Genomic DNA, 22,585 nt, shown 5'->3' with positions numbered 1-22,585 from the left:
TAAATGTAAATACATTTCTCTCCTCTGAGGATAGAAACCTACCCTGGGCCAGGTAGCGCTCATCTAAATTGGTGATTTTACTCCTCGGTATTTTTTCCCACCTCTCTTACCTTGAACAACCTCTCAAACAGAATGGAAATTGTAGATTCTGAAGCTGTTTACCAGACAGAAGGGGCCTCTTCAGGGAGTAATACACAGTATAAAGGATGGTGGCAAAATGCTTTGCTCAGCTTTATTCCAAACCCTGTGGAGAGCTGTCAGCCCCTCATTTTGAATCAGGTCTGCAGGATGAGGGAGCTGGGCTATATCCTGGGAAGAGCAGGCCTGGGGTTCATCATCCTTTCCAGCCTCGGCTGTGTTTCTTATAAGACAGAAATCATTTGGCTTCTTGAGCCTTGGTTTCCTCTTCTGTAAAATGGGAATAATACTGTGGTGGATTGAGAGTAGCAACCAAATCTTGGACACTTGTCCCAGTGAGAGGTGGGGTCTGTCCCTGGGCTGCCCCCAGGTGATCCTGTGCCTTCGTGGACAGTAGAGCTTGGAGGAGGGGCGGTTCCAGCGCCCACCTCCTGTGGTCCTAGGAGCCCCGGGCAGTCTAAGCCTGAGCTCACAGTGAGGGGCCCATGGAGCTCTTCCCGCCCACCAGCAGTCACTGCAGGGCAGGTCCCAGACATCATGAAGCAGAGATGGGGGGCCCCCCACTTGCCCCACCCAGGATCCAGTCCACACCATGGAGAAAGACATCCATAGCCTTTCGTTCTCAGCCCCCGAACTTCAGGACCATCTGCTAAGCCACAGTGGACAAGCCCACCAACAGCCTGGCCTGTGAGCCACAGTCAGTTTTACAGCTGATGGTCCAAAGCTTGTGACTCGGGGCTGACACACTGCGCACTCTGTCCATAGCAGCCTTCGTCATTCCTGTCATTCCCATGCTTTCTCCACACACAGCTTTTCAGAACTCTAGCAGAGAGGACATGGAAATCCCTTGCAGCTGAACCTCGTGGGCGGCCAAGGGTTTCAGGGCTGCAAATCCTCCATAAGCACTGCAGTTCCCAGGCTCCAGCAGGTGCCCGCGGACAGAGGAGAATGTAGCAACTCCAGGGGCTAGGTACCCCCTTCCCCTTCCCCTCTGTCTGCTCTGCTGATGCTGTGCCACCCAGAGAAGGGAACGTGGAGTGTTGGGGGGATGTGGGGAGGAGGGAGGGGATGAAGGGGAGGATGGCTCAGCCCAGGGGCAGCGGAAACAGAGGAGCCAGGCCTGAAGGGCAGGAGAGGGGTCTTTGCTTGAGGACTTGAGCTTCTCACAATCTGCCTCTGGATGCTGACCTGGAGTCTCCAGAGAGTTAAAGTCACCACAATTGGGACAAATAACTTTGAGTGACACGTTTTTCCCATGGTTCTTTGCAGCTGCTCAGAAAAAAGGAGGAAAAACCAAAGGCAAAAAGGTGGAGGGGAAAGACCGCCAGCCAAGCCTCCAGGACCCTCTGCAGAGCCGGGACCTGGGCTTGAGTTCCTGGGCTGGTGCACCCCCACTCAGACAGCAAGCTCCTGCCAGCTACACATGCACCCTTTTCTTGTTTTCCACGATTCTGGTTTCCCTGTTTCCAGCTCCCCCCATCCCTGGGGTCCACAGCCTGCCCATCGTGTCCTCACAGGCCCAGCCCTGCCCTCCGTGTTGACCTACTTCTGGACCGGCTCCCCTCCGTCCTCCTCCACCGGCCTTGTTACCTCTGGAAGGATGCTCCAGGGCAGCCTCTTACGGACTTGGTGGGCTTTGTACCACCCACCAGGTGTCGTCCTGGGGACAGAAGGACAAGTGAGCTGGTCCTGCTCAGAGCCAGCAGGTCAGATGTGACCCTGGTGAGAACTGAGTGGGTCTGTGGACGATTCTAGGGAGAGTTTCACATTAGCAATGATCGATTCTGACTCCCCTGTTTCCAGGGGTCTGTGCTGACCCTTGGTGAATCCAGCACGATCCCATGCCCAAGGCGGGGGTGTGTGAAGAGCCCCCAGGGACCCGCCTGAACACAGAGGCCCCTTGGAGCAGTCCTGACGCTCCAGTTCTAGAGTCTGTCTTCAGAAGCTGCGGCGTTTATTGCTGTAGTATTGAAATTCTGTGGTTTTGAATCTTAAGTCCAAGATGGGACCTATAATTTAGATAAGCATCAACCAGCCGGCAGTGTGTAGTTGAAACTACAGGGTTCGTCTTTGATATTCCAAATAGACTCTCAAATCAGCCCTCTTACTGACTTACAATCGTCTATGTCTTATTTATTTTAAAGAGATAACAACTTTAGCTTTCCCTTTTTCAGTTTACCGAGACTCTTGGGTTGTAGACAGAAGCCCTCACTGGAAGCACAGCCCTCTTTCTGTCCTGTCCCTCTTCTCCCCTCCACGCCCCCCCAAGGACTGGCTTGTGGTCAAGTGGGACTGAGTCTGTGCTCTTGGCCCTCAGGGCCCAGTGTTGGCCGCCCTGCTGTCCAGGCACTGACCAGAAAAGACAGATCTTCACCGTGTTGCTAGGATGATGTGTACATAGTTCCAAGACAAGGTCCCCCTTCTGCCTCCTGGGTGAGGGGTCCCCTCTCTGTTTCTCAGGCAAGCGCTGAATTTCCCTGAGCCGAGGGGCACTTACAATTACTGTCTTTGCTCCTGACAATCCCTTTAGACCGAGAATGAGGGTACCATTCATCCTAGAAATAATGTCTGGATGTTTTACACAGAACCAAACATTCTGAACTCAAACAAAAGACAGCTTTCTGAAGCCAGGGTTCTGCTGATTGCCAAGGCAATGATGAAATCTGTATACACGATGTTCAAATTCTATAATATTCTGTAACTTTGAATTCCATCTGGAGCAGTTTCGAATCAAGCCAGGCTCTAAGGTGGGTGGGGGGAACCAGATGGCACATTCATCTGGTTTACTCCCTAATCCAGGACATGTTTGCAAAACACTGGGGATCCAGGTGTGGACAGTGTGGGCCAGTCAGCCCGGCCCCTTCTGCCAAGGGCCTCCCTCGGTAGCAGAAGTGACAGCCGTTAAATAACATTAGAAAAAATGACAAATACGGAAAGTGCTACTGAGCCTAGTGGCTCAGACGGTAAAGAATCTGCCTGCAATGCCAGAGACCTGGGTTCGATCCCTGGTTCAGGAAGATCCCCTGGAAAAGGGAATGGCTACCCACTCCAGATTCTTGCCTGGAGAATCCCATGGACAGAGGAGCTGGCAGGTGGTAAAGGAGTCCATGGGATCGCAAAGAGTGGGACACAGACACGACTGAGCGACTAACACTTTCACTTTCACTGGGGAGACAGAACCTACCAGGGGGTGGGCTGGGTGTAATCTCAAACAACTCAGAAGCACTGGGGAGACGAGGGCCTAAGGACCAGGATAAACGAAGGGTAAGGCAGCCCCCCAAACAGCCGGGGGCGCTGTGTGCTCCGCCTGTGCTCAGGTGCGGGCGTGGCCCAGGCACTCGGCAGGTGATGCTTTCAAGATGGTGCCGGCTCCGTCTGAATCCTCAAAGTTAGCAGAAAAGATGGAGGAATAATAATAATACCATAATTAGGAGAAAAGAAGCATCTGGGTAACTTTGGTGTTTTTCCACGTGGAGTTTGCTCTTCAGAATGACCGGTGTTTGTACAACGGGTGAGTGGTGTGTACACAGAGGGACTGGCTCTTGTAAGTACGATGAAATGAGGAAACACATTTATTGGGAGAAGGAAATGGAGAAAGGGGGATGACTGCAAATAGAGAAAGAGTCTAATTTGGGACTCAGATTGTAGCCAGTTCCGGGGAGGACCGACTGCTTCTTAACGTTGCAGAAAAACAAGCAGACCCACCCTGCAGTCCTGGGCTGGCTGCTAGTGATGACCTCTATCCCAGCTCACATGGGAGCAGAGCGTGAGGAGGCTGTGTAGACGCTCCTCCAAATTCACTTTGAACTCGTTTAGGGGCCACTGCCTTCTCCTCCTGTCTGGAAATCAACTGGAACCCAGCCAAGAAGGAACTTTACTGCTCAGTAAAGCCTATGACAGTAGTTTGTAAGGCGAAGAGAAAGCTTTGTGATGCAAAACACCGACATGCACACACAGGCACATACATATGCACACACACACCTCTTAGGAAGAACAAGGATTTCCCAGAGAAGTTGGCTTGCATTGAAAGACTTTAAAAAACTCTCTGCAGGAAAACAAGGAAGAGTTGCAGAAAGAGGGAGAAGTGGGAGAGACGGGGGCATCTTCAGGTCAGTGCCAGGAGGCCTATCGGTGACAGGGTGGCTCAGGGTCATGCCTGGTGCCCAAATAAACTAAAAATCCTCTCCGTGGTGTTTCTGATCTGAGAGTCAGCTGATTCTTCAGAAAGAAACACCACCCAGTGAAAGTGTTGGTCTCTCAGTTGTATCCGACTCTGCGACCCCAAGGAATGTAGCCCATCTGGAGGGGAGCCTGGTGGGGTACATTCCATGGAATTCTCCAGGCACGAATACTGGAGTAGGCTCCCATTCCTTTCTCCAGGAGATCTTCCAGACCCAGGTCTTCCCACATTGGCAGGCAGATTCTTTACCGTCTGAGCCACCAGGGAAGCCCAGGGATGATGTATTGACTTGGGAACAGGGGGACTGTCTGGGCAGGAAGCATCCTGAAGATAAAAAAGAAAACAACATTCTCCACTGCCAACCACCTTGTGAGAGAGCTGGGGTGAAGGATGTGGCCTGACTGGACTGGAGAGGGGAAACCCTCGGGGTTGGCCACATCAAGACCCCCTTGTGGTGGGGACTGTGAGGACCCCCTGATCGCCACCCCTCCACAGCAGTTTAAGCAAGAACATCTTTGGATATTTAAAAAAAAGAACACGGACCCTTTCTCATGGAGGTTGCACACTAAATGGCTTTGCTCTCAAGATCTGGGATTTGAACTTGGATAAGCTGATGGACTGCAAGGAGATCCAACCAGTCCATTCTAAAGGAGATCAATCCTGGGTGTTCATTGGAAGGACTGATGCTAAAGCTGAAACTCCAATACTTTGGCCACCTCATTCGACGAGTTGACTCACTTGGAAAAGACTCTGATGCTGGGAGTGATTGGGGGCGGGAGGAGACGGGGATGACAGAGAATGAGATGGCTGGATGGCATCACCGACTCGATGGACATGAGTTTGAGTGAACTCCAGGAGTTGGTGATGGACAGGGAGGCCTGGCGTGCTGTGATTCATGGGGTCGCGAAGAGTCGGACACGACTGAGCGACTGAACTGAACTGAACTGAAGCTTAGCAGAGAGGACTGCATGCTTGGGCATTTACTAACACACCTGGTAACAGGATCCCATGATTATGGGTCCCCTCTGGGGACAGAGCATTAAGAGTCCTTGATGGGAACGCAGCCTTGTGTAGCAAAACTGAACTTTTTGTTACCAGGAGACAGTCTGCTTTTCATTAGCACATAACATCTCACTTTTATGGGAAGTTTCTTCATTCCTTTTTCTTCCTTAGATTTAACTGAAGGATGAAAGTCCTTCATCCTTTCTTCATCCCTTCATCCTGGGCTACACAGAGCCCAGGAAAGGAAGACCCCCGTGTAATCGAAAATGAAAGCCAAAGACTTTAAAGGTACCCAAATAAGAAAATGAGGTTTTCTAAAGATCCTGAGGCCTGTGAGGGTAATTTCAGATGGACTCGGGGGTTTAAATTTAAGAGATTTCCACACTGGGACTAGATGTGAGGCAGACCTGGAGTATCTTCTGAACAGAGCAAAAAAGGGCACCCAGCTCTGCAGGTAGCATGCAAAGATTATGGAGCTTCTGAAGCCCCGAGTCAGAATAATGTGCTAGATAAACTGGGGGGTGAATGCATGGTTCTTTTTTATTGAACAAGTGTCCCAAGGAGAATCTCTCTCTCTCTGCTTCCAGAAATGGTTGTTCTTTTTCCTGAGTAATTAATTTGCTTGAGTCACATGAAATTTTGTCATGTTACTTCTTTGGCTTCTAGAAAGCCTGATATTAACTGTAGCTCCCCTCTAGTGAGGGGCTAAGATTTGTGAGCACATCCTGAGAACAACCGGGTCACATCTGGATGGTTCTTATTTTTGTAGCCTTCGATTTTTGTTTGCCCAGATGTACTCAGCTATTTTTATATTCTATTCGGTCCCCTTGAATTGTAGGTATTTCCGTAAACTGCCTTGACTCATTTTTGGAATAAAGTGGGATAAAAATAAGTAAATAAAGAAACATTGATTGCAAGTTAAAGAACTCAAATGATTCAACCATACTAAGCTAATGCAGTAAAATCTAAGCTAAGGCAGTAAGAGCAAAGCCAAGAATACAGATTTTCAAAAGCATAAACAACAAAGCACTAAGATAAGCAAAATCTAAGTTTATAACCACTCCTTTATGCTAAGTACAATCACTTGCTATCAGACCAAGGTGATGTTCCCGCTTTTATCTTCCCCCAGAAAAATGTCAAATTCTTGAAGCTTTTGGTTCCACATGGAAAGGAAACCCAGTGGTGGTGACTCCAGTGGTTCCCAAACAGGCCCTGCAATTAAGTATCTTCTGTGAGCTTTTGATAAGCAAGGAATCTGTCAATGGTAAAATATTTTAACAAGTATCTTCATACAGCATCTGTTATTTTGTGGATTACATTTGATGACGGCCGTAGATGCCAGAAGCGAAGGGGGCTAAAGCAGACATTGGAATAGCTTCTAGACACACACAACCAATACGTAAACAAATTATTTATTCTTAAAAAACCTGTGATTCCTCTTAAGGTTCTTATAGAAATGGTTTGTTGCTGCTGCTGCTGCTGCTAAGTCGCTTCAGTCGTGTCCATCTCTGTGTGACCCCACAGACGGCAGTCCACCAGGCTCCTCTGTTCCTGGGATTCTCCAGGCAAGAATACTGGAGTGGGTTGCCATTTCCTTCTCCAATGCATGAAAGTGAAAAGCAAAATGAAGTCACTCAGTTGTGTCTGAGTCTTCGTGACCCCATGGACTGTAGCCTACTACGCTCCTCCATCCACGGGATGTTCCAGGCAAGAATACTGGAGTGGGTTGACACTTCCTTCACCAAATGGTTTGTTGAGTCCTGACATTTCTATACCACGCAGCATAAAAGAGACAGTTTCAACTTCTAAATATTTAAGGACTTCAATGACAAAATGAATGTCTTTTTAAAAAAAAAGAAAAAAGCTAACGTATTGGTTCCACCAGAGTTGGTGTTCCTTGGTGACTCAAATGGTAAAGAATTGCCTGGAATGCAGGAGACCCGAGTTTGATCCCTGGTCAAGAAGATCCCCTGGAGAAGGGACTAGCAACCCACTCCAGTTTTCTTGCCTGGAGAATTCCATGGACAGAGGAGCCTGGTGGGCTACAGTCCATGGGGTCGCAAAAGAGTCAGACTTGACTGGGCAATTAACACTTTCAGCTGTTTTCAGAGTTGGTCTAGACTAGGAGAAGTAGTGGTGCTAAGATTATTTTAATTGGTCTATCTGTATCTATGATATTTTATTCACTATTTTTAGAGAATTGTTAACTATACAAACTGAAACTTAACTAAATAAGAAAGAACGGAGCAGTGATTTGCAGCACAGGGTCCAAATCATATTAGGAAAATGTGAACAAAACTCTACCAAAGAAAAGATCTGGGGAGAACAGTTGTTTGGAAGCCTGTCAAGTGGGGAAAGAGTAATTCCTTCTGAGAGACTTAGGGTCTAATATTCATCCCAATATTAGAAAGAATCTTTAAAGAATTATAAGTGTTCAGAAATGGAATGACATGCCCTGACAGTTTCAGCAATGACTCTGGAAACTTTCAGGCTGACCCCGGATGTCCTCATGAGTTACTGCACTGGCTGGGGGCAAGGAAGGGTCACTGCATTGAGTATATGATGGAACGAGACAGATTCAAAACTGTCTTTGAGTATAAAATCCTCTATTTATAGCAACATAACTGTTATTCCTAAATGGTGGCAGGGCATAGTCTAACAATCAGTTTCCTTAATGTTCAGTTCAGTTCAGTTCAGTCGCTCAATCGTGTCCGACTTTTTGCGACCCCATGAATCATAGCACGCCAGGCCTCCCTGTCCATCACCAACTCCCGGAGTTCACTCAAACTCATGTCCACGGAGTCAGTGATGCCATCCAGCCACCTCATTCTCTGTCGTCCCCTTCTCCTCCTGCCCCCATGGTCATGCAAAAATAAGTGAAGAATAATCAAAATAAGTGTCTGAAGCTTAGTGTAACTGATGTAAGTCACAGCCCTGCCAGCACCCCCCAGGGCTGTGGCAGGACCCCCAGGGAGGAGCAGCTGGCTATGCAGTCAGCCTGAGGAGGGCGCTGAGACCTCACGGACCTAACAAGAACAAATACCTGTTTGATTTCATTTCTTTCTTTTATACTGGAGCATGGTTGATTAACAATGTTGTGTTACTTTCAGGAGTACAGCATGAATTAACTGTTGTTAAACTTGCTTGTTCATAGGTGTCCGCCTGTGTGGCATTATTCTGTACAGAGCTCCTATGCGTTTTTAGTTATTTTAATCATCACCATTTTCTTCAATATTCCAATGCTTTTGGAGTGAACTGCAACGGAAAAGGTAACTTACGGCTCTCTGTGGCCTGGAAATGTAATGAGACGAGTGAACAAGTGTGCAAGATACCGTGGAATCAAAATCTGTTATCACCCCCCAGGGAGAAGGGCTACTCCTGAAATAGAGCACATGGTTTGCTTTATTTCCAGCCAGGCCGCTCTTCTGAATTCATATTCATTGCTTTATTATGCTGAAAATGACACACGACTTCTTTAGATCTCTGGCCCAATCATCACTTTGATGTCTGATTTATTGATGCACAAAGGACTTGCCTTTCAAGTTTGTTATCTCTCATTTCAGTGGAATTTTTCAAAGTATTAAGAAACCAGCTCCACAGGGCCGTCTATCCCGCTGGAAGTTGGCACAAGATTCTGCAGTGTTATTGGTGCCCCTGGCTATTTCCTGCTATTTAGTTTCAAGCTAATAAGGAAATGCAGAGGTTGGCTAGTTTGCTGTGAATACTGCGGACAGACATTCGTGCTGGAGCACACTCAAAGGGGGTTCTTTAGAGAACGCACTTTATCGCACCAGGGACTCTGTTTTCTTGGCTACTGAAATGAATTTTGTTTGAAAATCAGAGCTATTTCTCATCTTTGACCAGCTCTTTTGTGAAGCCTGCACTTCCATGTTTATGCCATCCATTTCTGACATCATCCACTTGTTTCCATGGCAAAATTACTCAAAGAAGAGAAAATATAAAATAGAATATTTTTTGGAGAAATGTCTATTCAAATCCTTTGACCATTTTTTTTTAATGTGAACCATTTTTAAAGTCTTTTTTGAATATTGCTTCTGTTTTATGTTTTGGGTATTTTTTTGCCCCCAGGAATGTGGGATCTTTCTCCCCAGTCAGGAATTGAACCTGCACCCACGCATTGGAAGTGCAGAGTCTTAACCGCTGGACCACGAGGGGAGTCCCCCTTTGACCATTTTTATAAAGAGAGTTTCTTGCTTTTTTTTTTTTTTTTCCTGCTGCTGTTGAGTTGTAGGAGTTTCTTTTGGAGATTAACCCCTTATCCAATAAAAGGTTTGCCATATTTTCTTTCATTCCATGGGTTGCTTTTTCCCTCTATTGATTTTTTTCCCTTTGTTGTGCAGACGCTTTTTGGTTTGATGTAGTCCATTTTTAAATTTTTGCTCGTTGCCTGTGCTTTTGGAATTATATCCATGAAATCACTGCCAAAGCCAACGTCGTGATACATTTCCCCTATATTTCCTTCTTAAGAGTTTTACCGTTTTAGGCCTTATGTTCAAGCCTTGAATCCATTTTGACTTGGTGTTTGTTTTTTTGTTTTGTCTCTGGTGTAAGGGTCCAATTTCAGTCTAGTGTATGTGAATATTCAGTCTTTCCAATGTCATTTGTTGAAGAGACTCTTCTTGCATCTTCCTGGCACCCTTGTATTAACAGAAGATCAGCTTGCAGAAGTGTGGGTTTACCTCTGGTCTCTGTTCTATGTATCCGGCTTTGTGTCAGTGCCATACTGACCTGTGGCTTTGCAATACACTCTGAAATCAGGAAATGTGAGTCCTTTAGTTTTGCTCTTTCTCAAGATAGCTTTGGCTACTCAGGGTCCTTTATGGTTTCCACATACATTTAAGGATTGGGTTTTCTATTTTCCAAAAGAAATACCAGGGACCTAGTGTGCGTTACAGGGATGGGACGTACCATTTACAACAGAACATCACAGGGTTTGTGTGGATGTCTATGAACATCATCGCTGTTTTCAGTAGGATGTTTAAAGAGTTGATGAACTAGAGAACCACGCTTCTACCATCATAAAGATTTTCCTTCAACCAGGAGCTACAAGGCCTACACTCAGGTTGTTTCCATCTGGTGTGTGTGTGTGCGAGGCCCCATCAGAGAGGTCCTGGGCTGCCTGCCCTTCGAACAGGGCTCCTCCATGTCGGGAGGCGCGGGGTCACCCTGATGGGTGGCTAGGCATGGGAACCCTGTGGTGGACTATTCAGGATGGACGATCCCAGCAGTGCTGGACACTGGGCCTCTTGGACAGACAGTGGTGCTTGTCATGTCTGAATGAACCCCCTTTGCTCTGTACTGGGGACACTGGGACTCTAAAAGCTCCTTCTTGAGTCCTGTGTCAACTTGGATTTTATAGAGTCTGAAGCCCAGGTCACACTCAAATTGCATTGCTGACCAAGAAGCAGCTCTCTGAGCTGCCTGTGACCAGCCTGCTGCCCAGGGTGAGACGTCCAGTCCCAGAGGCCAGCATGCCAAGGAGAGTGTTCATGCCCTGCCTGCCCCAATCTCGGAGTTACAAATATGACCAGTTTCTAACTTCAGGGCAGACTGGTCAGCGCCTGAGTGCAGATTATGGAGTATTTTCAGATTTTATGGAATATTCTAGAGTCAGCACCTTGGCCTTAAGTTAAAATTTCCAATTCTTGAAACAGAATGACTGTTAAAGGATAGGCCATTGTGTTTCTTCAAGGTGATGGAGAATCTCTTAAAATAAGACAATCTTCATAGGCTACCCGGCAGCTTAGTTTTAGGACGTGAAGTATGTGGGTGAGACAGTTAGCGACAGGCACAAATCCAACTTATGATAATTTGTGAATAAATTATACTGGTCATTCTCTGTCATGATTTGTAGTGGGTCAGAAATTGACAAGACTACATGAGTGTCATCGCGTCCCTAAGACACACACACATCACGCACTATATACACATTAAAGCCTGTGTATTAGGGTATATGTGCATATGGGTGTGTATATGTGTGTGTGTGTATACACACATGGAGTGTACTTTTAAACAGTGTGAACAGCTGAGTCCAGATGAGTGACTATAAATCCAATATTTTTACAGTAAATCACAGAGGTATTCTGTAGTGAACATTGTTTGGTTTTTTGGTTTTTTTTTTTTACATAATTTTATTATATCCTTTAAAGACAGCATTAGTGTTAATTAAATAGATCCACAGGTAAAATGTATATTGTGGGAGTATCTCTGACATCTCTGTTTATTAAACTGGGCAGACATTAAGTTAGTACTTTCATTGGAATAACCCCCCTCAACCGCAATGTAAAATATCATCTAAAGACAGAGCACTGTGGTCCCCTATGCCCCCTGATAACTTATCACCACAGCGTCTCACAAAGGCAGCGATGAAGTACAGGTGGGACTCTTGACCTCAATCACGGTTTGCATGCCAGCTTCTAGTTATGTCCAGGCTTTCTCTCGATGATTCACGCTTCCCTCCACGGGTCTCTCCTGGCCACCACCTTCAGTGTCCAGAGGGCACATTTCCTAATAAGCCACAGTGACTCGTGCACCCTCACAGACTCTGTCGACGGTGCCCTGAGACTCTCTGCAGTGACAGAGCTGGGTCAGCCTGGCCTGAACCCTGAGCAGGGTGAATGGTCCCTGGGGACCCGGCAAGGACACCCCCACTGCCTCCTCTGGACAGCCAGGGCCGTGGCGCCCACATGTGGTCTCTGAGTCTTAGTCTTTGAAGCAGCAGAGATGACAGAGTAAAGCTCCAGGTGCCACATGAGCCAGGACAGGGTCCCCCAGAGAGAAGGCCAGACCAAACGGGCACTGCGTCACCCGGGTCATCCTCCCTGAACCGTGGCCCCTGTCCATCTGAAGTGGGAAGGGTGCTGACCTGCACCGCCCCACCCCATGCCTGGGCAGTAAGAGTGATGAGCATCTGGTAGCCAACTGGGGACCAGCACATACCGGCACCTCCTTTTCCAACAAGCTAAAACGACCATTGTTTAAATGACTGAAACTTTAATTACAGATACTTTTCAACATCTGAAGTGTGGATTTGTTCTCTTTCTGCGGAAAGGCTGGCACGGTTGTTCCCTTACACCCATGTCTTTTCCTGCTCCCTGTCTCTTCTCTATGTTAAAAAAAATGTCTGGATCATAGAGGATGACCAACTCTGCTCTGCCTCCCTGGCTGGGAACTCAAAGAGCAAAGCAGGTTCACAGGAGCAGGAAGCAGCCGCAGGGAAGCAGCAGGAAAGGCTGAAGCCGGAGCTCCACCCCGAAATGCACAACGATGGAAAGGAAGAATAGAAGACGGTGGAGCTCTTGCCCCGCTGCCTCTGCCAATACGCTCGCCCGAAACCCTCTGCGGTCTTAAAGTGCAATTATATGGTGAGGACGCCCAGGCCCAGGACCCGACTGGACTGAGTTCAAAGCTGAATCTTCAAACAGCTCATGACTCAGGCTGGGCGGGTTAGGGGGTGGGGGTGGCGGGCGGGTAGGAGCACCATTCTCAGCCGCTCAAGTGCATCTGAGGAAGAAGTGTCTCTTCTTTTCATAAAGAAAGTCTGTAAATTGTAAGGCATCCTGGTGTGAGAAAAAAAAAAAATCACACCCTCGGCACTTCTAGCCGAGGCCAAGCCAGGGTAACATAGTCCAGAGGATGGTGAGCCCGGCCAGCAGCAGGGGATCTGGGCTGCTCCCGGGGGTCTGGCTGCGGTGCCCGTGTTCCCCAGGGTCCTCGGAGAAGTCCTCAGGCCTGGGCGCCGACGAGGCGCACTGCACCAGGGGCATCTGGTAGGACGTGGCTCTCTTCTCGGGCCGGTCGGGGCTGGAGCCATCGCTGGGTCTCTGGCCGTTGAACAGCAGGTAGCGGCCGCGGGTGTCCCGCTCCATCTTGAAGATCTCGTACTCTGTGTGAGGCAGCCTGATGCCCAGGGCCACGCAGCCGTTGGTGTGGGTCACGTCCTGCTGGACGCCCACCTGCCAGGAGCCCTCAGCCCCGCACTCATTCCCACTGAAGACGTTGAGGAGAGAGGCCGTGGCTGCGTCCATGGGGGTGACCTTCATATGGTTCACTGCCAAGGAAACAAGACAGCTCTGTGACGTGCGGCTGCTGGCGGCACCATGCCTCACAGGCCCCTGCTGTCAGCCCACCCCGCAGACCATGGCCCACAGGAAGGACCCTCAGATGGAAAGGGTGCCACACAGTGACCACCCCACACACCCTGCAGGCACCACCAGGGGAAGTCCAGCCCATCCACTGTCCACGCAGAGCCCACAGAGCAGCTGACCCAGCCTGTCCTATGAAGCCAGACTGTCCCCAGGGAGTGGTCTCCAGGGACACCGCTCATTGGGATGGATACCATCGTCAACAAAAACTGGAATTTGTTTTTATGAATAGGTTTTGCAGTTTTTAAATAGTTTTGGTGTCAGACACCTATATGAGCGAGCAGTCATGCAAATTAATACTGGCCTGTGAATTGGGCAACTAAGGTTAATTAGGTGGCAAGCAAGAAAAATATGCTTAAATCCATTAAAGGGATACCCCAACCAACTTCAAGCCCCTCTCAGGGGCCATATTCTGTGTACATACAAGAGCTGTGGGGGTTCTTAGACCCGGAGGGTTGTTCTCTGGGCTACCACCACACAAGGCCCATTCTCCCTGGAGCCAAGCTTCCTCCCTAGAGGGCTCAGGTGCCCCGGGGAGCTTATCTGCGTTGTCAAATACGCTTCATAGTAAATGGACTGAACCCTGGGATGCTGTCATGGGAGGGGGTCACACCACTGTCTTATTTGTCCATGACAGGGTGGATGCCTGCCTAAAAAGATGCACAAGCTCACACAAAGTCTAGAAATAGAGCCCAAAGGACTCCCTTGCTGACAGCGGCCTGGCGGTGTCACCTTTCACCTGCCTGCAGGCCTCCGACCTCCAACCTGTAAGTGCGTGGCATCTTCTCCAGGGCCAGACGGGGAAACATTGGGGCACCAGAGGTGCCACTGACCACAGCCCAGGGGCCGCAGTGAATGATGCCCTGGAGGCAGGAGGTCTCCTCCCCAACATTCCTGCAGAGAAGATGCCCTGTGCCCCGGCTCCGCCTCCACAGACACGCCCCCGGACCGCCCCATGACATCAGCTCCGGGGCGGGGCAAAGCGGGGCGGGGCGGGGCGAAGCGGGGCGGGGCGGGGCCTACCTTTGAACACAAACTCCGTGCCGCCTAGGACCCTGGCGGAGTGCACGCCGCGGCTGTAGCGACCCCTGGCGTAGAGGGTGAAGGTGGGGTGCTTGCACACGGGGTCCGAGTAGTGGTAGTAGTGCCCCTCCCAGCTATGGTTGTTGTCGTGGAAGATGAAGTGGCGCGTCAGGAAGAGGACCTCGGGCCGCACCTCGCAGCGCTGGCTCACCCACTCGCCATGCAGCCCCACAGTTAGGTCTGCCTTGGGGGGCAGCAGGGGCGGCCGGTGCTCGTCCGAGCGGTGGATGATGCGGCAGGCGACGCAGGCGTGGTCGTGGTTCTGCAGCCCAGACACAAGGTGGGAAGAGACGGTGTCCAAGAGGGCAGTGCAAACGCACAGCCTTCGCCTCCCCCGGGGCACCACGCCCTGTAACCAGGGTACCCGAGGGCGCCTGGGGGCGTGTGTGCGCGCCTGTTCTCACCAGTGCACGCGTGTGTAGGCTGATGGTAGAGCCAGGCCTAAATATTTCAGCTGTGATCTGAAGGCCCTTTGAAAATCCTGTTACATCTTATTCCATACCACCTGTCCTGGACACTTGATGTCAAAAACAAAGGCTGGCACCACCTTGCCCGATTAGGATGGGTACTATCAAGACCCGGCTTCCCCAGTGACTCAGCAGTAAAGAACCCACCTGCAATGCAGGAGACATGAGAGACCCAGGTTCGATTCCTGGGTGGGGAAGATCCCCTGGAGGAAGGCATGGCAACCCAGTCCAGTATTCTTGCCTGGAGAATCCCATGGACAGATGAGGATGCTGGGCTACAGTCCATAGGGTCAGGGCTGAAGCAACTTAGCTTGCACTATCAAGACCAGCGGAAAATGAGTCTTGGTGAGGACATAGAGAAACCGGAACCCCAGTGCACTGCTGGTGGGAATGTAAAATGATGTAGTTGCTTTGGAAAAGAATTCACTTAGGACCTGGCACCCCGCTTCTGGTTTATACCCTAAAGAACTGAAATCAGGGCCTCAAAGAGGAATCTGTTCACCCATGTTCACATCAGCACGATTCACAATAATCTAAAGGTGGAAGCAACACTGTGTATCAGTGGCTGAATAAAGAAAATGTGGTCCAGACATGCAATGGAATAGGATTCAGCCTTGAAAAAGGAAGGGGATTCTGGCACATGCAGGTTGTTACATGGATAAACCTGGAGGACATTATACCAAGTGAAATGAGCCGGTCACAGAGGACAAACCCCGTACGATCCCACATAGAGGCACCTCAAGTGGAAAAAATCCATGGAGACCAAAAGCAGAACAGAAGTTACCGGGGGCTGGGATGGGTGGAGAGGAAGGTCATACAACAACCCGAATGTCCTTGAAATCACTGAACTGGATGCCTAGACGTGGCTAAGATGGCACACTCTTTTACCTGTATTTTACCACAATTAGACTTTTCCACTGAAAATAATTATGAGACACTAGAAGGAAAAGGCAATGGCAAGCCACTCCAGTACTCTTGCCTAGAAAATCCCATGGATGGAGGAGCCTGGTAGGCTGCAGTCCGTGGGGTCGCTAGGAGTCGGACACGACTGAGCGACTTCACTTTCACTTTTGACTTTCACACATTGGAGAAGGAAATGGCAACCCACTCCAGTGTTCTTGCCTGGAGAATCCCAGGTAAGGGGGAGCCTGGTGGGCTTCCATCTATGGGGTCACACAGAGTCGGACATGACTGAAGTGACTTAGCAGCAGCAGCAGAAGGAAAAAGGCTTCTGAGGTGGCACTAGTGGTAAAGAATCCACATGCAAATGCACGAGACATAAGAGACGCAGGTTCGATTCCTAGGAGGGGAAGATCTGAAGAGGGGAGTGGCAACCCACTCCAGTATTCCTGCCTGGAGAATCCCATGGACAGAGGAACCTGGCAGGCTATAATCCATGGGGCTGCAAAGAGTCAGACATGACTGAAGAGACAGCATGCACACACACAAAAGGAAAAAAGCACTCCAGTTGCCGTGGGTGACTCGGGGTGCCGTGTCATGAGGGCAGGGGTCTCCGAGAAGGAAGGCATGAGGGCTTGGCCTCAAGGAGGCAAGAGCAGAGGCCAGGGAGGATGTGGGCACTCCTGTACCCACCTATATCTGCTGGCCCGAGGTCTGGACAGTGTGCCAGCTCTCCATGATTCCTGCTTTATGGCTTTAAGCCATGTAATTAGTGTGAGAGCAGCCACTTTTCTGTGAGGAGTGCCTCTTTGCCTGGGCCTGCCTTGGGGCACCAACATGGATCCTGCATGAGGGCTGTCAGGGCTGCGGTTGAGAAAACCCCCTCTGAGTAGGGGTCCCAAGACTGCCAGCCATGTGGATGCTGTCTGCCTGGAGCAAGACTCGGGTTCATAGAAAAAGCTGAGGTCTGGGAGTTGGGAGGGCAGCTCTGTGACCAGACAGATGGCCATCGCCGGCTGCAGGACTGAAGGCACAGGAGGCCCGTGGCCAGGGCTGCCTCCCCAAACGGGCATCCTCTCTGCCCCTCTCCTCACCACACGAGTCCGTAAACCCACCCGGTCTGCCAGGTGCCAGCCACGCTAGAAGCCCACACCCACGTGACCGCTCTGTGGTGGGAGGGTGACCCTGGCCCCGCCCCCGCCTGGGGCCCACCAGGCACAGCTCCTAGCCTGCGGGCAGGACTGACAGGTGGTCCCTCAGCAGGCAGGCACTTGTTCTCTGGGCAGAAATCCAACCTCCAGGCCTTTCCATCCCTTGCACTGACTCTCAGAGGGGCTGCCTCCGATAGCGGGCGGGCAGAAGAGGGGACCATGGCATTCCAGTCACCCCCTCCATGCTCTCCTTCCAGGACAGCGTGACGCCAACTGACAGTCCTTGTGCTCATCAGTGGAGCCAGGCATTGTTTTCGGGAGAGGAGGTTTGTTTGGGGCTTGAGGAGGAGATCCAATAGGCAGCACAGAGGCTTCTCTGTCCCAGGCCCCATGTGTTTGCACACCTACGGTTTCCTGCCCAGATCTCTGAGATACACAAGAAAGTGCCCTACAGCCCATGGTCAGCAGGGGCCTGTCTGCAAGCCACCATGAGGACACGGACCAGAAGGACACATGCGCACAGCCCACGAGGGCTTCTTTGCACAAAAAACGATGATTCCATCCATGGCAGGAGATCCAAGGGCCAGCGACTGCAGCTGGGGGCTGGAGGAAAGTTATCTATCGATCTCTCCATGTCAACGTCCCCACGCATAAAATGAGCACTGTTATACCTGTATAAATGCTGTAGGAAATGAGCACAGATTAAAGCAGGTCCCACTCTGTACCCTGAGAATTGCTGCATAGAGTTTCGGGGAGTTGGGTCTGTGTGCATGCATGGCACTTGGTAGGAAGACCAAACAAATAGCACGTCTCCTGCTATATGTGCTCCGACCTTTCAAATGCATGATAGGATGAAAAAGATAAATCGAGTTGAAAGAAAGCATCAATGAATTCAGTAATTTTGCCATTCTATATTTTCTTGTAAATTACTAGGAAGTGAAGTTTTCTAATTTTTTTCACCCCAAAAGGGGGTTCTGAACTCAAAGTCTGGGATAGAAAGCTAATATAATGCCTATAACATTGTATGAGCTCCCGCATCAAGGAAGTTAGTCCCTTAATGGCTAGTAAGTGTTATTGTGAGCAGCACCTTGATCGAACTATACCTGCTGTCCCTGCTCCCCCACCCTAGTCCACAATATCTGAGCGAAACCAGCCCAATTCAGTTCAGTTCAGTCGCTCAGTCGTGTCTGACTCTTTGCGACCCCATGAATCACAGCACGCCAGGCCTCCCTGTCCATCACCAACTCCCGGAGTTCACTCAAACTCATGTCCATCGAGTCGGTGATGTCATCCAGCCATCTCATTCTCTGTCGTCCCCTTCTCCTCCCACCCCCAATCCTTCCCAGCATCAGACTCTTTTCCAGTGAGTCAATTCGTCACATGAGGTGGCCAAAGTATTGGAATTTCAGCTTTAGCATCAGTCCTTCCAATGAACACCCAGGATTGATCTCCTCTAGAATGGACTGGTTGGATCTCCTTGCAGTCCAAGGGACTCTCAAGAGTCTTCTCCAGCACCACAGTTCAAAAGCATACTCAGACTCAAGTCTCTGAGATTTCACAAATGTTCTGATGCTGGTGCCTATTAGCAACCATGCCAGGTGGTGCAGGAGACACCCTGGAAAGAGAGAGAACCCTCTGACAGCACACACCAGGCTGCTTCCAAAACACAAGCAAGGAGTGACCACTTGGCCACTCCCCTGGGAGCTCACCAGCTGGCAGCCTGCTGACTGCTCCCCCACTCCTGCCTACCAGCCGGATTCTATGCAGCCCACATGCACTGCAGGTCCCGACAGGCTGACCCAGCCTCCACTTGCTTGCTCCTGCTTCCACCATTCAGTTTTCTATCTGGGAATTTAAAAAATCACTTGTGACCACTTCATTTCTGGCCATTCTAGGAAGACAGGAGCCTCAATCCCTGAAAAGATGTTTGTTTCCTCAAACACCAATATCATTCAGGAAGTGCCCAGAATTCTTAGACTGGGCAGGTGGGCCAGGAACAAGGGGTCTTAGTTCTTATAAGAGCTGCTCCGATGACACCAGGGATCAACTGCTCTTCAGAAAAGGAACCAGCTCAGAGGAGGGGGCACTACTGTGGGGCCGAGGCTGGTCCATGCCCAGCACAGTGGTGTCTGGTGTTTTTCTTTAAGAATGACAGGGCAGGGGTCCTAAACTCTGAGATGAGGACCTAGCTGAACTCTAGTCCCTTCATGTGAGTGAGGGTCCCAACTGAACCATTTCTGGTTGTCATCAGAGAAGGGCAGGCTGGGTAGTTTTGGAGAAGCTTGTCATCCATCAGTTGGGAGGGAGTGGGAGGAAGCTGGCCCTTGGGTATTGATCTTGCCAAATTTGTAAACTAGTTACTTGACTTCATGCATCCTAAGTCGCTTCAGTCATGTCTGACTAAAAGATCCTGCAAGCTGCAACTAAGATGCATGCCTGCGTGCTAAGACCCTTCAGTTGTGTCCAAGTCTTTGCGACCCCATGGACTGTAGCCCACCAGGCTCCTCTGTCCATGGGATTCTCCAGGCAAGAATACTGGAGTGGGTTGCCATGCCCTCCTCCAGGGGCTCTTCCAAACTCAGGGATTGAACCCATGTCTCTTACGTCTCCTTCACTGGCAGGCAGGTTCTTTACCACTAGTGCCACCTGGGAAGCCCCTGTAGTGGTAAAATATACATAAAACTTGCCATCAAAGTGCATTCACATAGTGGTCCAATCATCACCACCAGCCGTCTCCAGAACTTCTTCACCTTCCCAAACTGAAACTCTGTCCCCTCTCATTCAAGCCCCTGACAACCAGCATCCTACTGTCTGTCTCTAAGAATATGACAACTTGAGGTCCCTCATGTAAGTGGGATCGTACAGTCCTTCTCATAACTGGCTTATTTAACACAATGTCCTCAAGGTTCATTCACATGTCAGCCTGTGTCAGAATCTCCTTCCTAAGGCTGAGTGGCTCTGCACTGTGTGCGTGCACATTTGGTTTAGCCATCATCCGCTGGTGGACATCTGCACTGCTTTCACTTGTTCGCTACACTGAACGATTCTGCTGTCCAATATACCTCAGACCTTCCTTTCAATTCTCTGGGGTCAATACGTGGAATTGCTGGACTGTAATTCTGTCTTTGGGCTTCCCTGGTGGCTCAGCGGTAAAGAATCTGCCTGCCAATGCAGGAGGTACGGGTTTGATCCCTGGGTTGGGAAGATCCTCTGGAGGAGGACACTGCAACCCACCCCAGCATCCTTGCCTGTAGAATCCCATGGACAGAGGAGCCTGGTGGGCTACAGTCATGGGGTCGCAGAGTCGGACATGACTGAGTGACTGAACAACAATTCTGTGCTTAACGTTTTGAGGACCTGCCACACTGTTTTCCACAGCAGCTGAACACCGTACATTTTCACAAAGGTCCCATTTCTCTAGACCCTCACCAACTGCAATTTCTCCTTTCTCGGTAACAGCCATCCTAACAACTGTGAAGGTGGTAACCCACTGCAGTTCCGATCTGCATTTCCCTAAGGATTAGAAATGCTGAGCATCTTTCATGCACTTATGGGCTATTTGTACATCTTCTGTGGCTGTGCCACATGGCTTGCAGAATCTCAGCTCCCCAACCAGGGACTGAACCCAGGCCCTGGCAGAGAAAACCTGAAATCCTAACCACTGGACTACCAGGGAACTCCCCTTACTCATTTTTTAATTGGGTTTCTTTTATTATTATTGTTGTTGAGTTGACTAGTCACTATTTTAAACAACTCCTTCAGTTGGTATTAAGAAACCAAATGTCACAAATGAGCATGGGATTTCTGGCCTCTCGATGGACACTGTCAACAAGGGGACAGTTTTAGTCATGGTTGAATAAGGGGAACAACTTTCTGTCTTGTGGACAGGATTTAAAAAAAAAAAAAGTTCTGATTTGTGCTGTTAATTACCACCTTCCTTGGCTTGAATGTTGGGCTTCCCCAGTGGCTCAGATGGTAAAGAATCTGCCTGCAATGCAGGAGACCCAGGTTCAAGGTTTGATCCCTGGTTGGGGAAGATCCCCTGAAGAAGGGAGTGGCAATCCACTCCAGTATTCTTGCCTGGACAATTTCATGGACAAGAGAAGCCTGGTGGGAAGTCCATGGGATTGCAAAGAGTTGGACATGACTGAGTGACTTTCACTTTCACTTTGGCTTGAATAAAACTCAAAAGACCTATAGGAACAACTGTGGGGAAGCAGAAATTAAGGCTGAGATACTGCCCCAGGTGTGAAGCTTCTCTTTTCCAAGATGCTTTTCTTTTTAAAAAAATATTTATTTATTTGTCTGGGTCGGGTCTTAGTTACAGCACTTGGGATCCTTCCTTGCAGCACAGGACTCTCTAGTTGCGGCAGGCAGGCTTAGCTGCTCTATGGCATGTAGGATCTTAGTTCCCCAGCGAGGGATCAAACGTGTGTCCCCTGCATTGCAAGGTGGATTCTTAACCACTCGACTAACAGGGAAGTCCCCCAGATGCTTTTCTTAAATAGCAGGCTTTCACGATGACTAAGGGGAAAGAGCGTTTCATCATGAGGAGTGCAGCAAGAAATGGGTTGGGTGTCTGTAACTTAGCCTTAGGCCCCACTCCCCACCCCTGGAGGCTGGCAGTCTGTCTGGCCAGGCCGGAGCAGTGCTCAGACCCCGCTCAGCCTGGTTACTGCCAGCCAGGAGCTGACGCAGGTGCTGAGGGAAGAGGACTCAGCCTCACAAAGATGCTGCCCGGCAACTCCGTAGCTGTGATGCAGGCACCACGGAGTGGCCCAGCTGGAAGGACAATGGGAGAGGGCAAGAGAGGCTCAGCCGCTCCTCAGTCCTGTGTGTCGCTGCTGAACGCTTCCGGAGCAGAGTCGAGCGAACACTGTCCTGGAGGTAGGATGGGGCATTGGGTGTGTCCCCTGGGGAACAACACTGCATTTCCTAGAAATGGTTTTCTAGAAATGGGAGCCGTGAGCTCCCAAAGACCTTTCCTGTAAATCACACAGGAGAGAATCCTGCCTCCAGCCTGCCGTTGCAGACACACTGAGCCCAGACCCAACAGCCAGATCGAAAGATCCTTGAGAAGACGGCTGGCTCTTCAATACAGATGACTGTAGGGGAGGTTTCAGAAGGAACTCTTAATTAACATTTACTTGGTTGTGTCCTAGAGTATTTAAAGAGGTGAAGGCGACTCATCTTCACAGTCGAGTTTGCCATGAAGGCAGTGGACCCCATGTCTGACCCCTGCCCCGTCCTCTCCCCACAGCTTGGCCAACATCCCGACTGCCAGGACTCGACCCGGACTTCCCAACAGTTGACTTCTGCACCTGGGAGCTCACGCCATCCTCCCAGCCTCCTGGCCTTTTAAGGGATGAAATGCTTACCACGTGCATGGTCCCTGACAACAACAACTTCCTGGTCTGCTGACTCCCTGAATAAAGCAATCTTGCACTCAGGAATCAAGAAAAAAAAAAAGAAAGAAAACACGTTTCTACAGACAGCGGA

The 22,585-nt window shown here is 49.8% G+C and overlaps 1 protein-coding gene across 4 annotated transcripts in view; it reads right to left on the bottom strand.

Annotated features, from left to right (window-relative positions):
• Positions 1–11,293: 11,293 nt before the first annotated feature.
• The window catches only part of APCDD1 (APC down-regulated 1), a 34,555-nt gene continuing 23,263 nt past the window's right edge, over positions 11,294–22,585 (bottom strand). For all 4 annotated transcript variants that reach the window (XM_055417214.2, XM_055417218.2, XM_088833524.1 and 1 more), the window contains 2 exons: positions 14,509–14,830; positions 11,294–13,391 (listed from right to left, as the gene is read on the bottom strand). In XM_055417214.2, the coding sequence (XP_055273189.2) occupies positions 12,940–13,391; positions 14,509–14,830 (774 nt within the window). In that variant the 3' untranslated portion in view covers positions 11,294–12,939. The remainder of the gene's footprint in view (positions 13,392–14,508; positions 14,831–22,585) is intronic.

The sequence above is a fragment of the Moschus berezovskii genome, chromosome 28, assembly GCF_049115385.1.
Source record: "Moschus berezovskii isolate FMDL1 chromosome 28, NW_MosBer_1.0, whole genome shotgun sequence".
Lineage (NCBI taxonomy): Eukaryota > Metazoa > Chordata > Mammalia > Artiodactyla > Moschidae > Moschus > Moschus berezovskii.
This window is presented reverse-complemented; position numbering and strand designations above follow the sequence as displayed.